General features: G+C 42.0%; 1 protein-coding gene and 1 pseudogene across 1 annotated transcript; one reads left to right on the top strand and one right to left on the bottom strand.

The window, feature by feature from the left end:
* On the top strand, nucleotides 1-6,898 carry LOC138418323 (zinc finger protein 211-like; annotated as a pseudogene).
* A 4,833-nt stretch (nucleotides 6,899-11,731) lies between these two features.
* VN1R1 (vomeronasal 1 receptor 1) lies at nucleotides 11,732-15,692 on the bottom strand. The gene has a single exon (XM_069549510.1). It carries the CDS (start codon nucleotides 13,716-13,718, stop codon nucleotides 12,774-12,776), a length of 945 nt encoding a protein of 314 aa, XP_069405611.1. The 5' UTR covers nucleotides 13,719-15,692; the 3' UTR covers nucleotides 11,732-12,773.
* Nucleotides 15,693-17,201: the final 1,509 nt, after the last annotated feature.

Below are 17,201 nucleotides of genomic sequence, written 5' to 3'. Positions count from 1 at the left end.
TTTTTTGAGCACAGGCTCTCAAGCATTTGGTCTTCAGTAGTTGTGGCTCCTGGGCTCTAGAGCAGAGTGTCAGTAGTTGTGGCACATGGACTTAGTTGCCCTGCTGCATGTGCGATCTTCCTGTGCCAGGGAATAAACCCATTTGTCCTACATTGGCAGGCTGATTCTTTACCACTGAGCCACCTGGGAAGCCTCTGGTTAGATATTAATATAGTTACTAACATTTTTATTTTGAATTGTTAATCTCTCTCTAACATTACATGCATGTTTTTATTTAAGTGGGATTTTTGTTTTTAAATTTTATTTATTTAAATATGTTTTTAGTCCAGGCTGGGTCTTCATTATGGTGCACAGGCTCTGGAGTGTGCAGAGTCGTTAATTGTGGCCTACAGGCTTAGTTACTGTGGCATGTGGGACCCTGACCATGGATTGAACCAGTGTCTCCTGTGTTGCACTTCGAATAGTTAACCACTGGGCCACCAGGAAAGTCCTGTAGTATGTTTCTCAGAGACAACATATCGCTGAATCCTGTTTCTGGATCCACCCTGATGATCTTTCTCTTAATTGGTACACTGAGACGATCGATGTTTAGTATATTGATACAGTTTGATAAATATCTAATATATTTATCATTTTATAAAATTATCCTTGTTCTTTGTTCCTGTGTTAGTCTACCATTCTTTCTTTTTTGGTATAAGTAGAGCGTTTTGCATGATTTTGTTTTCTTTCCTTTGTTAACTTGCCACCATTTGCTTCTCTTCATTGTTTTATTTAGTTGTGCTAAAGCTTGTGTTATGTTTTCAGAATTGATTTAAGACGACTTCTATATAACTTACATGACTTTATGGATAGTTTGATATATTTCCATCTTGTAATGTCTTAGTTCCTTGACTAGGGATCAAACCTGGGCCCCTGGCAGTGAAAGTGTGATGTCATAACTGCTGGCCTACCAAGTAATTCCTTCATAATTAAAAAAATAATAATAACGGAAGTTCCATGGTTGCTTAGTTGAACAGGACTCCAGGCTTTCATTGCCATGGACCAGTTTGAACAAGGTATTATCTGTTAGATCTGAAAAGATATTTTTCTGAATGAGTCATGCAAATGGAAACCTTGTATGTAAAAAAAAAGTTCAGTATCACACGTGGTCAGAAAATGCCAATCAAAATGACAATGAGACACCATGTCACACCTGTTCTAATGTCTGTTATGAAAAAGACAAGAAATGAAACCCCTTGTGCACTCTTGGGAGATGTGTACATTGTTGCCATCACTATGGAGTAGATCATGGAGAATCCTTACAACATTAGATAAGGAACTACAGTATGATCCAGCAATTCCAACTCTGTGTATTTATCCACAGGGAGTGAAATCATCGTATCAAAAAGGTATCTGTACCCCATGTTTATTGTTGCATTTTTAACACTATCCAAGTGATAGAAACAAGATGAATGTTCACTGATGGATGAATGGATAACAAACATCTGGAATATATGGAATATTATTCAGCCCTAAAAACGAAGGCCGTTTTGCCATTTGCAACATGTGTGTTTGCTTTACTATTTCTTGAACACCAGCTACCTGTTCCACTCAGATTTTCAGATATACAGGATGTACGGTATACTTCTGCACAGGTCACCAGAGGATGTGGTCCTGGTAAAAGCCATTGGCAGAGGAGTGAATTATACAGCATGCCTTTCACCTTGGGTCACATCCAGTCACGTGTCCTATGCTTGGTGAGAGCAGCTACTTCCTCAATAGACTTCAACTTCATATCCTGAACACGATTCCATGGGCTGCTTCTTTCATGCACCAAACGTACAGTTGTGATGGTGTCATTCACTCCAATAAAGTCAACCGGATACTTCACCATCACTTGTTTTTTTCAGGTTCTTGGCGTGGAGTCCAGGATAAAGAGACACCATCTGAAGAAATCAAACCTGCAGGGGTGTTACAGTTTCTCACTCCCAGGGCAGGTTTGTCTCCTGAGAAGACCCAACCCTGTGCGATGTGCATCCCAGTCTTGAGAAACACTCTGTACTTGGCTGAAGAGCAAGGAACAAGTGGGGAGCAGAAAGTATACACATGTGCAGCCTGTGGGAAGGAGTTCTATTTCACTGCTAACATTCAGCAGCACCAGAAGCAGCACATTAGAGAGAATCTTTTCCTATGTAATACTGAGAGACCCTCATTTTTGAAGACCTGCACAGTTCACCCAGCGGGGAATTTCTTTACCTACATGGAGATTGGGAATGACCTCATGGCCAACATGGAAGTTCAGTCACAGGCCACTAATACTGGGAAGAAACTGAACAACAGTACGGAGTGTGAGGTTGTTTTTCACAGTGGAGAAAGTCATCACAGCTTGGGAGAAGGTAAGATAGTTTCCAGTCACACAGACATTCTTGTAGAGGATGAGAGAGTCCTCATTACTGAGGCATTTTGTGCGGTAAACAAATGTGAGAAAGCTGGCACCCAAAGAAGTAACCTCATTCAGCATGTGCAAGTTCACACTGGAGAAAGCCTTACAAATGCAGCCAGTGTGGAAAATTTTTTGCCTGTAAATCCAGTTGCCTTGCACATCAGAGAGTTCGCACTGGAGAAAGGCCTTATGAGTGCCCTGAATGTGGGAAATCTCTTGCTAATAGGTCGAACCTCTCATCACCTGAGACTTCACAGTGGAGAAAAGCCTTATAAGTGCAGTGAATGTGGGAAATCTTTTCCTGCTAGGTCAAGCCTTTGTCATCATCAGAGAGTTCACACTGGAGGAAAGCCTTGTGAGTACAGTGAATGTGGTAAATTGTTCAGCTGGAATGAACATCTCAGAGACCATAAGAAATTCACTCTGGAGAAAAGCCTTTTGGGTGCAATAAATGTGAGAAATCTTTCATTAGTATCTCCAGTCTTCGTCATCATCAGAGAGTTCACACTGAAGAAAGGTCTTACGAGTGCAATAAATGTTGGAAATCTTTTACCAGTAGGTCCGGACTTCGTTATCATCAGAGAGTTCACACTGGAGAAAGGCCTTATGAGTGCAGTGAGTATGCAAAATCATTCACAACTCAGTCAACCCTTTCTAAGCATCAGAGAATTCACAGTAAAGAAAGACCTTTTAAGTGTAGTGCATGTGGCAAGTTTTTTAGCCAAAAGGTACATTTTAGTGCCCATATGAATGTTCACACTGGAGAAAAGCCTTATGAGCGCAATAAATGTGGGAAATCGTTTACAAGTAGGTCAAAACCTTTGTAATGATCGGAGAGTTCACAGTAGAGAAAGGCCTTACGAGTGCAGGTAATATGGAAAATCTTTTGTTGCTTCAGGTGGCCTCCAGTATCATCAGAGCGTTCACAATGGAGAAAGACCTTATGAGTGCAATGAATGTGGGGAAAATTTTACTGCTAGGTCGACCCTTCGTTATCATCAGAGAGTTCACACTGGAGAAAGGCCTTAAAAGTGCAGTGAATGTGGGAAGTATTTTTCTAATAGCTCGAGCCTTTGTCACCATAGAGTCCACCCTGGAGAAAGACCTTATAAGTGCACTGAATGTGGCCGATCTTTTACTACTCAAACACATCTCTATGATCATCACAGAATTCACACTGGAAAAGGCCTATGAGTGCAGTGAATGTGGGAAAACTGTTAAGCAAAACAGTGCTTCTTCACCCATTGGAAAGTTCATACTAGAGAAGAGCCTTGTGAGTGCCAGGAATATGTTTTATCTTTCACCCGAAGGTGCTACATGATTAAATATCAGCGAGGTCACACTGGAGAAATGGCTTTATGAATATTGCAAATATTTCTGGCAGTGATGTTGAAGTTTGAGGTGGTAACAGTGGGAAGAACCTCTGGAGCAAATGGACCCTTTTTAGAGAGGAAACTGAGGCACAGAGATACTGGATCGCCTGTTTGTGATCTCCTTAGGATGGATAGGGATCTAGGATTCCATGCCAGGCTGCCTGGTGTAGTTTTCGGTGAGTCTGCTCACTGTTCACCCCAGGTTTGGGGACTTGAAGAATATCTTGTCCACCCTGACCCTTCTGCCACCCTGCCACACACACATACACACACATGCACCACCCCATGAGCCCTGCTTATACCCCAGCCTCATGCAGTGATTGGTTTCCAAGATCCTGTCCATCTTCTTTATATACCACCTCAAGATGTCCCTGTTGCCCTGTTTCATGGTTGACCTGTTGACTGTTTGGGGCAGTGTGAGGCACACTGAAGGCCTGAGAATGTCCAGTATGGCCCTCATATGGCATGGTCTCCAAGGCTCTTTTCCTTTACCACTTTAACCATCGCCTATCTTCTCCCACCCCTCCAGAGAAATGTGACTCATGATTATATGTAAGAACTTATCCTCCTTCCCTGGGTCCACACTTGATCAACCTAGCATAAAAGCTAACACTGAAATCAGGGTTGATTCTTCCCATGAAGACTAAAACCTCTATATTAAAAAATCATGATTTAATTGCATTTTTCTCAGGATTGTTTTCTTGACTGCCACGTGCCTATGGAATCCACCTGTCCAGAAATCTAAGCTGTGCCCTGTGATGTGGACGTGTGGAATCCTCACCACTAGACTACTGGCACATTCCCTACTCAGGACTCGATGTTCAGTTTTTGTTTTCCCTGTGTCTGTTGTTCACCTGTGTGTTCTGTTCGGTAAAATTTCAATTCATATTTTTGCCTATCTTTGTCTTCTGAGATTTGGCTATTTTCTCTTATTTGACAAGAAGGAAAGCAAAGAAACAACAAAGGTATCTGTTAAATTTCACCAATTATATGAGTGACTTTTTTCCTGCATGGAATTCTAGTTCGGAATATTGGGAGTTTGTTCTCAGTGTTTGTATGATCTGTAGTGTAACTGCCACGTATATCATATGTTTGATAAGTCTGCTTTCTTAACATGCTACCTGTTCTTAAGTTCAGACATTTAATTACACTGCAATTAAATCAAGCCCTGTTCTGTAGTGTTTGCTAATTTCCCTGGTGTAAATGTTCATACCATTACCAGTGTCAAATTGTGAACATGGTGTCACTGAAATGGAGTTGGGAAGCACTGCCTGTAGTTCACCACTGTATGGTTTTCCCCCTTACAGTCCCAGTAGCCGAGAAATAGGAATGTAGCTAGTAAACCATAGTAAAATGACTATGGACAGTTTTTGCTAAGTTGTTTTCTAAGTAGTTTATTTAATGTATATTTGATTTAAGTTTTACATGTTTAGAATGTACATTTAGACATACTTGTGTACATCCTTCAAACCAGTTTCCTTCTGCCATTTAAAATTCATCTTCAACATTGTAATCACTGGTGCAAGAGTATGTTCTATTTTAGTAATGACTATTTTCAAATATATGTACAAATGGAATGACTGTGTTGGACCCTTCCTGTATCTTATATCATTTATCCCATTAATACACATTGTTTGTGTTTGTGTATCATGATTTGGGGAAACAGTGTCAGACTTTATTTTGGGGGGCTCCAAAATCACTGTAGATGGTGATGGCAGCCATGAAATTAAAAGACACCTACTCCTTGGAAGAAAAGTTATGACCAACCTAGATAGCATATTGAAAAGCAGAGGCATTACTTTGCCAACAAAGGTCCGTCTAGTCAAGGCTATGGTTTTTCCAGTGGTCATGTATGGATGTGAGAGTTGGACTGTGAAGAAGGCTGAGCGCTGAAGAATTGATGCTTTTGAACTGTGGTGTTGGAGAAGACTCTTGAGAGCCCCTTGGACTGAAGGAGATCAGCCCTGGGATTCTTTGGAAGGAATGATGCTGAAGCTGAAACTCCAGTACTTTTGCCACCTCATGCAAAGAGTTGACTCATTGAAAAGACTCTGATGCTGGGAGGGATTGGGGACAGGAGGAGAAGGGGACGACCGAGGATGAGATGGCTGGATGGCATCACTGACGTGATGGACGTGAGTCTGAGTGAACTCCGGGAGTTGGTGATGGACAGGGAGGCCTGGTGTGCTGTGATTCATGGGGTCACAGAGTCGGACACGACTGAGCAACTGAACTGAACTGAAGTAGAAGTTGGCTAGGGTGTGGAGGATTTGGAACACTAGCAGTATTGCTGGTGGAAATGTAAAATGGTGGAGCTGCTATGGAAAATGGTATGACAAAATCTTAAAAAAATAAACATAGATTTAACATATAACTCAACAATTTCACTTTTAAGCATATACCCAAAACATTTTAAAGCAAGGGCATGAAGATACATTTGTACAGCCATGTTCATGGCAGCGTTACTCACCATAGCCACAGGTCAAAACAACCCAAATGTCCATCAACCACTGAATGGATAAACAGGTGTTGCATACATACACTGGAATATTATTCAACTTTTTTTTTTCAAGTCGCAGAACACATGTATTTACATTAATTCAAATGTCCAAAGTACAATATAGTGGCATCTCTTTAACAGTTCATATAATTTAAGACATACACACACAAGTATATAGACACATATTAGTCTCCTAGAACAAAGGCTGAAGAAGTTATTCAGACATTTTGGCATTGACACGTACATATTTATGGCAACAAATAATGATGGCTTTAAACTTTCAGTAAGATCTTTTGTACATGAATAGGAGATGTACAGAATGGAAAGAAGATAGCCAAACAAATGTACCTTTACTATACTATTTATCTAACACCATATGTAATGTAAAAAGGAAGGAAATTTTGATACCTGCCACAACATGCGTGAATCCTGTGAACAACATAAACGTACTTTATACTTAAAGAATGTACTTAGAGATGGCTAAAGCAGCAAATTTATGTATATCTTTAAAAAATAGTAAAGGTGAGCTAATTCTGCCCACAGGATTAACACTTTAGGAAATGATATTGGTGTAAATAAAGTGATGAGTTTTTAAAAATTTCACTGCTTCTTACCTGCCTTTTAAGCATTTAAGAAAATGTGATATTTAATAAAAAACATGCTTGGTCCTTTGCATATCTACCAGTTTTGCATCTGCAGAGTCAAGCAACCATGGATCAAAAATATTTAAAAATCCCAGAAAGTTCCAGAAAGCAAGACTGTTATCTTCTGTGGGTTTTGGAACCAATTTCAATCAATTATTAAGTGCCTGGATAGCCTTAAGTCCATCCAGTTCTAAATTTGAAATTTCCTGAGAAAGCTGAGACCCCTCTGTTCATGATTGGGTCCAGGCTGCTGCACGAGCCTGGCTGGCCTTTCCCTCTTTTACAGGGAGTTTATATGAGTCTGCTGAGACTTAAAAAAGGAGCAGCTACATTTTCCACCAGTATTTCCATTCCAGCCATTGCTCTTTACTTATTACTGCTTTCCCCTCTGGCAGATTCTTCTTGTACCAGAGTATTCCTCCCCACTACACGCTCAATTTAGTTCTGCCCTTCAGCACGTCCCTCTTCAGGATCCATCTGACAGTAAAACCTGCTCTCCCAATCTGAGCACAAGGCTTGATTCTGGTCCAGAGCACAAGGCTTGATTCTGGTCCAGGCCTCAGGGTCCCTCCCCAAAACTCCAGACCTGCAATCCAGTTGCTTATGTGCCACCTCCACTTTGGGGCATCTCAGAATCCCCATATCCAAAATCCAACTCCTAATCTTCCCTGAATCCTGCTTCTCCCACAAATTCCCCATCTCCATTCTCCTGGATGTTTGGGCAAAAAATCTGAGTGGTTATTTACTTCAATCATTAAGATACATCAAGAACCTGCATTAATCTCCAGGCTATTGCCACTTCTAGAACTGTCCACCGCCAGAACTGTCCTGTGCCCTCTCACTGGTTTTCTCCCATCCACTTTCATCATGCCTTGTCCTGCCCAGTCTGCTCGCCCTGAGCAACATCTTAAATACTTTGAAAACCATGGCTCAGATTCCGTGTTGTCTTCCAACGTCCATGATTTCCAGAGGCCCCCGACTGAAGACCCAGCTGCTTGGACTGCCAAAGTGTGCCTTCTTTCACCCTGCTTCCTGCAGACACAAGAGGGAACCCAGATTTCCAGAATGGTCTTGACTCAAGTGTGCCTCCAAGGCTTTGAATATGTGTGTCCCGTGGCTCAGAGGTTAAAGCATCTGCCTCCAATGCGGGAGACCCGGGTTTGATCCCTGGGTCGGGAAGATCCCCTGGAGAAGGAAACGGTAACCCACTCCAGTATTCTTGCCTAGAGAATCCCATGGACAGAGAAGCCTGGTAGGCTACAGTCCACGGGGTCGCAAAGAGTCAGACACGAATGAGCGACTTCACTTTTCACTTTCCACTTTCTGCCTGTAACACTCCACCACATTTCATCATTCCCTGTCAGAACTGGGGACCCTATATTTATAACTGCCCCGCTGTTCTGGAAACAGGAGCATGCACTGCTATAGCCTGAGCTGCAGACCCTTCGTTTTTAAGTAGGGTTAAGGTTCAGGGTCTGGAGAACCGACATTCACCTGGGCCTTCTGCGTGGCCATGGGAAGGTGTGGACGGAGCAGTGCCAGGGCTACCCGGGAGATAAGAGGTAGACCTGAGCAGGACACGGTGGAGACACTATGGCAGCACCCACAGTGAACGTCAGACCCACCACTGTGCAGTGGGGACCTCGAACCTCTGATCCAGCGAATGGTATCAAAAACAGTCATCATAACCGCTGTGTGCAAGATGCCGGAAGTCCCACCCCGACATGTTGCACACTCTCAGAGATGCTACTCTTCTGGTGGTTAGCTCAACCCCCACGCAGTCTGCGACCTACTGAGCCCGTCATTCTGGGAAATGTTTCCATCATGGCGGCATCTGCAGGGATGGTCGGCCCATCCTGATTCCGGAAGTTAGCTAAGTGGTATTGTGCGCAGGCAAGGATGAAATACATTAAAGATAAGAGCAAAGCTTACGGTTAATGGAGTAAAAGAAGAGGCCTTAAACTCAGGATTCTCAATGTAAAAGTGGAGGCATGATTACAGTCAAAATGTTAAAAGAGCATTGGCACAGTGCTCAGTTTTGTTGCATTACATGTTTTGTCTATATGACTACCTCTATGGAAATCTTGGAGAGAACGTAACTGCTCTGAATCTTAGTTGTGTCATGTGGGATCTATGTCTAGCAATGGAACCCGGTCCCCTGCAGTGGAAGCCCAGTGGCCTAACCACTAGTCGGCCAGGGAAGTCCCAGTGCTATTCTAAATATTAGTGGAGATTAATGATTTCCCCAGGAGGCACCTGACTCAGATCAACCAACCCCTCTTACTTCTTGGGCAGAGGAATCCTCAGCCCCCAGTGCCTTCTCCTGCCAGCCCCTCCATTTACACCACAATTTCCTGCCCTGTATCTCTGATCATGACCACTTCTTCCCCTTGCTGCTGCTACTGCTAAGTCACTTCAGTCGTGTCTGACTCTGTGCGACCCCATGGACGGTAGCCCACCAGGCTCCCCCGTCCCTGGGATTCTCCAGACAAGAACACTGGAGTGGGTTTCCAGTTCCTTCTCCAATGCATGAAAGTGAAAAGTGAAAAGGAAGTCACTCAGTTGGGTCCGACTGTTCACAACCCCATGGACTGCAGCCTACCAGGCTCCTCTGTCCATGGGAGTTCCCAAGCAAGAGTACTGGAGTGGGTCGCCATTGCCTTCTCCCTTCTTGCCCTTAGTTACACCCAAATATCACGAATCTTTACATGAACTTTACTAAATCATCATCTTTCACCCTCCCACAACACCACTGCTAGGCCTACAAACTTCCCCTGAGACATAAACCAAGATTAATTGTAGATCTCACAATTTTAATATACTTCACAACTCTACCAAGATAATATTACTGATCCCCCAAATTACAGATGTTTTCTTGGCTAATGCCATAAAAAACAGCAAACCTAATTATGGGCCGACCTGAAAAAACTCCTTTTATCTGGACTTAGGGTCCTTCTCTGCCTCTCTAATGGGTTCTTTCTTAGATTCTGTATCTGTCAGTTTGGCAGCGACTAATCCCAGGGCCAACCTCAGAGCTAGAGTTGTGTTCCTATTGCAACTAGCCTCCCTGGAGCAAACCATTCTAGTGTAGATTCAGGGCTTTGCCACCTTCCACTTACACACATGTGAATGTTTCTCCCGTCCTAAATCAACGCAGGGCCAGGAACTAAATGACTAGGGAAAGGGCTATTTACCCTAAAACCTGTGGAAATCACGCAAACCAGCCAATCTTAAGCTTTATACCCAGCCCTGCCTTGCCTTTCCTGCAAAGCTTGTGTTCTAGAAATTCCCATTCTTCCCCTATTTCTCCCTCCTGATTACCCTGGTCACCAAATATGGGGATATGTTATTAGAGACGGAAAGGACCAAATGAATAGAAATGATGGGCCAAACTTAATGTGTTATGGACACAATATTAGTAATTGCACAAGTGTCAAGAATGGTGTGAATTCTTCAAACTTTCTGAAAACTGCATAAACTGATACATAGGAGGATTAAGTATGTGGATGTTAATGGGGTTTGTGAGAAAGCTTATATTTTAAAAAAATATTAGCCTAATTTAAGACAGTAAAGATTCCTATTGCAAGCCAATTGACAAGAGGTGGACTCTCTTCTGAGTTATCAATACAAGGTTCAAGAAAGTTGTGTTAAAAATAAAAGAATGAAAAAATAGAGGAGAATGATTAACATAAAAGCAAAAATCAGTATCATTTTTTTCAGGTTAACATTTAATAGAGATTATTGTTTATAACTGACTGGAAAAGGAAAGGGGGCTACAGAGAATGATGGTTGGATGGCATCACCGACTCAACGGACATGAGTTTCAACAGACTTTGGGAAATAGCGAAGGACAGGGAGGCTTGGCATGCTGCAGTCCATGGGGTTGCAAAGAGTCAGACACGACTAAGTAACTAAACATCATTGTTTATAAATTTCACCTATGATATGCAAATTAGTAATTCCTGTATAAGACACTCTGGAGAAGGGAATGGCAATCCACTCCAGTATTCTTGCCTGGAGAATTCCATGGACAGAGGAGCCTGACAGGCTACAGTTCAATGGGGTTGCAAAAGAGTCGGACACAACTGAGTGACTAACACACACACACACACACACACACACACGACACTACTGCACAGCCCACTTGCAGTGCCTACCAGGCCTGCTCTAGGACATGATTTCTCCTGGTTCTGTTCTTCACTTACTTCATATCCTGTGCTTGATGAGAGTATGTGAAATGCTGCTCTGACACTTCAGTGAGTGTTTGTCTTTATACTGGTGCCCTTGCTTACTGCATATATCACTTAGATCATCAATTTAATGGGCTCTGCAGGGGTGGAGAAACCATACCTTCAGGAGGCCTGTGTGCAATTGATAACAGACCAGTTACATGCCTTATGAAGGTAAAGGAGACAGATCTGTAGGTTTGCTTCTCCACATTCTGATACCATGAGCTAATGGAAACAAGGTCTAGGGGATCTTAGTGTGCTAATGGGCTTCCCAGGTGGCTCAGTGGGTAAAGAAACTGCCTACAATGCAGGAGATGCCAGAGATATGGGTTCGATTCCTTGGTTGGGAAGATCCCCTAGAGGAGGGCATGGCAATCCACTCCAGTATTCTTGCCTGAAGAATCACATGGAGAGAGGGGCCTGGCTGGCTACAGTCTATAGGTTGCAAAGAGTTGGGCATGACTGAAGTGACTGACCACAGCATATTGCTTTTAAATGTTAAAAAAGTAGTATAAAATAAATGATCGTTTTCTCACAAACTTTAAAATAAGCAAAGGAAATCATTGAACATGCATATATTAACTTTATAAAACAACAGTAAAACAGATTTGATAATTTTGGAATTAAGTAAGATTAAAGACTCATAATTTTGGTATGTAATAAGTGCTATTGGCCGTTGAATATAGATATTTACACATGCATGTACATTATATCCGGAGAAGGCGATGGCACCCCACTCCAGTACTCTTGCCTGGAAAATCCCATGGACAGAGGAGCCTGGTAGGGTGTGGCCCATGGGGTCGCAAAGAGTCGGACACGACTGAGCGACTTCCCTTTCACTTTTCACTTTCATGCATTGGAGAAGGAAATGGAAACCCACTCCAGTGTTTTTGCCTGGAGAATCCCAGGGACGGGGGAGCCTGGTGGGCTGCCGTCTATGGGGTCACACAGAGTCGGACACGACTGAAGTGACTTAGCAGCAGCAGCAGTACATTATATATAGACTTCATTAAAATTGCTGGGATTTCCAATTACAAAAGATTGAGTAAGACTTTAAAAAATAGAGCACACTCCATTATCCGGAGAGAAACAGAGCTTTTAAAAAAGTAAGCTATTAGTATTTAAAGTCAGAATATTTTGAAATTATTTGAGTGAAAACAGCTGATAAAAATAAGTTTTAATTATTTAAATACTTAATGCTGGCCATTAGAAACTGATAATATATTTCCTTTTAGGGTTAATTAATATCCAACACTTAAGAGGTCCCCAAAATAGTCACAAGTGTTGAGATAAATGAAGACGGCAATGGCACCCCACTCCAGTACTCTTGCCTAGAAAATCCTATGAATGAAGGAGCCTGGTAGGCTGCAGTCCATGGGGTCGCTGAGTCAGATACGACTGAGCGGCTTCCCTTTCACTTTTCACTTTCATGCATTGGAGAAGGAAATGGAAACCCACTCCAGTGTTTTTGCCTGGAGAATCCCAGAGATGGGGGAGCCTGGTGGGCTGCCGTCTATGGGGTCACACAGAGTCGGACACGACTGAAGTGACTTAGCAGCAGTAGCAGCAGTTGAGATAAATATTTGAATGCCACTGAGAACAGACTCATAGAACGACAATCACATTAGCAAACAGTGTTTTCCTTGCCCTACAGGCAAAGCAGAACTGAGAGATACGAGTGTCCTTGATAATGAGCACAAAGGGGCTGAATGCTGGAAAACATGTGGCCAAAAGGACAGAGATGTTCACCATCCACTGCCCTCGGTTTGCAACTAGAGTCATCCAAATTGTCAAAGCAATGTAGATTGTATAGAATGTAACAAAGGAGCTTACCAGGATCAGGACAGTGCGTGTGGCTCTGGCCTCACGAGGAGGTCTGGGGGAGAGTCGGTTGCTCCAAATGTGTTGGACTCGCTGCTTGTGTCTGCACAGGAAAAGAACTATAGTGCTACTGGCCCAAACCATAAAGCCTAAACTCGTAATATCAAGGGAGAAATACATGACTGTGTATAATGAGCCTACAGAGCCCTGTATCATGTACCAAGAACAGTATCCATAATTATTTCTCATACTGAAGTTCTTCTCATTCAGTGGACCCTTTACTATGATAAGAATACATGAACTTATCAAGATATGCACAATCCAGCAGAGGAAACAGCAGAAGGCAATGAATCGTAGAGCTCTCATTCGGAGTTCCATCCACCTCCAGATACTGGGCTTGAGCTTAATGACCTGGAAGCCATTGAAGAGGCAGATGGTGCTAAAGGAAACTCCCGTGGCTACTCTGTGGATATAGAAGACAAGTTTACATCCAGTATCATCCAGGAAATACCTCCATCCGAAAGCTGCCAGCGTCTGTGGTATGCCTTTAGAGAAAAGAACTGTGGCATTGGCGATGACCAGTTGCATGAGGATTGGGTCGATGGGCCTCAAATTATGTCCAGTGAGCAAAGTGAAGTTATAAAGACAAAAGAGGGAGATATTTCCCATGAGGCCAATTCCTGTCTGAATGAGGAATATAGTCCCCTTTTCCAAGCTGGCAGAAAACATCACATCAGTGCTTACAGGGCACTCATTTTACTGAAGTTAGAGGAATGAAGAGTGAAAAGGATGAAAAGAAGTGTATCATAACCACCGTGTCCCTCAATTTTCAATATTAAGCCTGCATCTCATATAATCTCACGTTAAGTTGGCACTCGATGGACGTGAATCTGAGTGATCTCCGGGAGGTGGTGATGGACAGGGAGGCCTAGCGAGCTGCTATTCATGGGGTCGCAAAGAGCCGGACACGACTGAGCAACTGAACTGAATCGAACTGAAGTGGGCACTTAGAATTTTTGCTCATGTGTGCAAAGGCAATGGAAATGAAGACGACGACCATGAAGTCATCTGCTGTATGAGTGGAAGTGGCCAAACGCACAACGGGAAGCTCTGAGGCTGCAGAGATGTGTGATGGAGTTATCTGTGCACTGATACAGATCTTCCCCCACAATACACTCTGAGAAGAAAAATGTAAGATATAAAACACATGCATGTTTCCAATTTTTTCTTTTTAAGAAAGTAGAGGAATACAAATCGAGGCAAAGATTTCACAGGACAGAAGGATAAACTAGGCTTCATGAAGGAGTTTTACACATATAAATATGTCACATAATTGTTGAAAAATATTAATCAAAATTAGATATCAAGATTCAAATAAAAAAATTTCCCTGGTTGTCCATCAGCATGATGTTCTATGTGTACTCGTAAAAACCATCACAAGTTACACAGAGGCATATATGAAAATAAAAGTATCTATAAGATATATGAAACATTTGTCCATACTCACATTTTCCCTGTTATTTGGCATTAATTATTAGAAACATATGCAAAGTGTATTAATTGGCAAATAAGACTTTCATCATAAGGCAAAATATTTTAAATGAAAACTCAAAATCCTACACATTTTTGAAGAAATAAGGCATGTATTAATAGTACATAATTTTAAGACATGTTTCCCCCCTCCTCCCCTGCTGAGTCTGTCTGGACATTGAACAAGTCTATGGTTAGCAAATGTAAGCTTTTGAATGGATAAACAAGGTCCTACTGTATAGCAAAGAGAACTATATTCAGTATCCTATGATAAATCATAATGGAAAAAATAAATATATATATATATATATTTGCAGTACAGCAGTGATTAGCACAGCATGGTAAATCAACTATACTTCAACTTTTTAAAGTCTTTGGTAACAACCATCTAAAATACCAAGATTATGATATCTAAAGCCATTTCTTGCTAATAGCAAAATATCTTGGAGATACATAATGCTTCTGGTGTGGGGCAGAAAACATCCAACCTGTCCCTATAACGTCTTGTCAAACACAATAGTTAGCCACGTTTCTTTAAATAACTGTTCTTGACATTGGAGATGAAATGAACCTTACTTTTCTCTAAATAAAATATTTTCATCTAAGAACACAATTTTAAAGGCATATTAAGACAGATTGCATTTAACCCAACATACTCTCTCCCCCCACCCCAAAACAAAACACAGATACCAGATATCAGCTCAGCTGCTGGGAGCTCATCTCTATCTTATTTTTGGCCATTTGCCAGAAGCATGAAACCTTGACAGTGAAAACTGAGGTTCCCTGTGTTGAGTCAGGAGCAAAGGAGAAAGAGAGATGTCAGGCGGTCTCAACACAGGTGAATGAGGGTAGCACTATGCTGAGGGTATCCTGAAAAAACCCTGTCCTGCCTGCTGTATAGCACAGGGAACTCAGTGTTCTGTAATAAACTAAATGGGAAAAGAATCTGAAAAGTATATGTATATGTATAACTGAATCCCTTTGCTGTACACTTGAAACTAACACACTGTAAATCAACTACACTTCAATATGAAATTAAAAAAAAGTTTTAAAATCTGTCCTGAAGGTGTATGTATTACAGATGTGTGTATAGTTTTATATTCCAATCCCCTGAAACAGAATTTTTTTTCCATATGGACGACTGAATTTTCTAATGGAGCTTGTCTCAAAATCTGACACTTACCTGAAACACGTTGCTACTGACCTGACTGGTATTTCCCATCAGCACAGTAGATGCCTGGGCAGCAGCTGTGCAGGTGTGCAAAGGGGCATCTCAACCATGAAATAAGGCTTTGCATTTCAATGACCTCATCTCCTTGTTGGGAAGTGATTAGCATGTCACCTGTAATAGCGGTGACAGGGTCTGCAGAGGGAATGGTGAGAGTCTGTGGAAACCATCTGTGAGGTGTGCACATGAGCAAAGCTATTAAGGTGAGAAAGGCGTCTAACAGAAATGGCAGAGACAGAGGAGTGAAGCCACTTGTTCAAACTGAACAATAATCCCAATGGAAGTTAAACGGAGGACACTGAGGTCCCGTAAGGGGGAGAAGTTGCACACATGGCTGTGTGGAATTTTTAGTCTCTATTAGTCTGGTCTTCAAAATACAATTGTTGTTTTTATGCCTGAGTCTCTAGGGCACTGAAAATGAAGGGAAGACAGAGAGTGGTTCAGACAGACAGGAATATTACAGAGACACCAAGTGCTTCAAGAAACATTCATTCTATAGCTTATGTGGGTCACACCCTTTCCTGGGGTGCAGAGGACAGGTCAGTACACAAACCATTACAATGATTTTGCCACCTTGAAATTTTTATCCTGGTTGAGGGAAACAGACCATAAGTGAGGCACTCAAGTTATTACACTGTACATTATTATATACTGATGGGTTGTGCACAGATGCTACCCCTGCAATGCAGAGTCCTGACGGAAAATTCCCATCAAGTAAGAAGACTTCTCTTCAGATAACTTTCATATTCTTAGGAGGAAAATATCTCAGGAAATCTAACAATCCCTGGTGGCTCAGAGGTTAAAGCGTCTGCCTCCAATGCAGGAGACCCGGGTTTGATCCCTGGGTTGGGAATATCCCCTGGAGAAGGAAATGGCAACCCACTCCAGTATTCTTGCCTGGAGAATCCCATGGATTGAGGAGCCTGGTGGGCTGCAGTCCACGGGGTCACAAAGAGTCAGACACGACTGAGTGACTTTACTTTACTTATTTGGGCTAAAATATTTATGTCTTCTGAGTTTGAAACAAAAGTATTTTTATACTCGTGTATGTTGGAAGTTTGTTTGCTGAGAAAATGAAGTATATTACCACCCTTATCCACCTCTCCCCTCCCAATTTGAGCCAGCTCTGAAGTCATCTCTCCCTCAGCGAGATTTCACTAACTGAAATATGAGGGGGGAAAAGTTATACCATAAAGTCTTATTTCTATAAATCTTATATGAAATACACCCCAAATTGGAGGGGTTTTGTAAAAGAGGTAAAAGTGGGTAAGGAGACCATACATATATACATATATAAGTCTCAGAGTATTCAGGTTTTCAACATCTTTCAGAGTTTAGGCTAGCATAAAGAATTATCAGTCGTAAAACTAAGAAGTCCTGGGGATGTAATATACAGCATGATGACTATCGTTGTTCAGTCACTAAGTCATGTCCAACTCTGCGGCCCCATGGAC

The sequence above is a fragment of the Ovis canadensis genome, chromosome 14 (genome assembly GCF_042477335.2).
Source record: "Ovis canadensis isolate MfBH-ARS-UI-01 breed Bighorn chromosome 14, ARS-UI_OviCan_v2, whole genome shotgun sequence".
Taxonomy (NCBI): Eukaryota; Metazoa; Chordata; class Mammalia; order Artiodactyla; family Bovidae; genus Ovis; species Ovis canadensis.
This window is presented reverse-complemented; position numbering and strand designations above follow the sequence as displayed.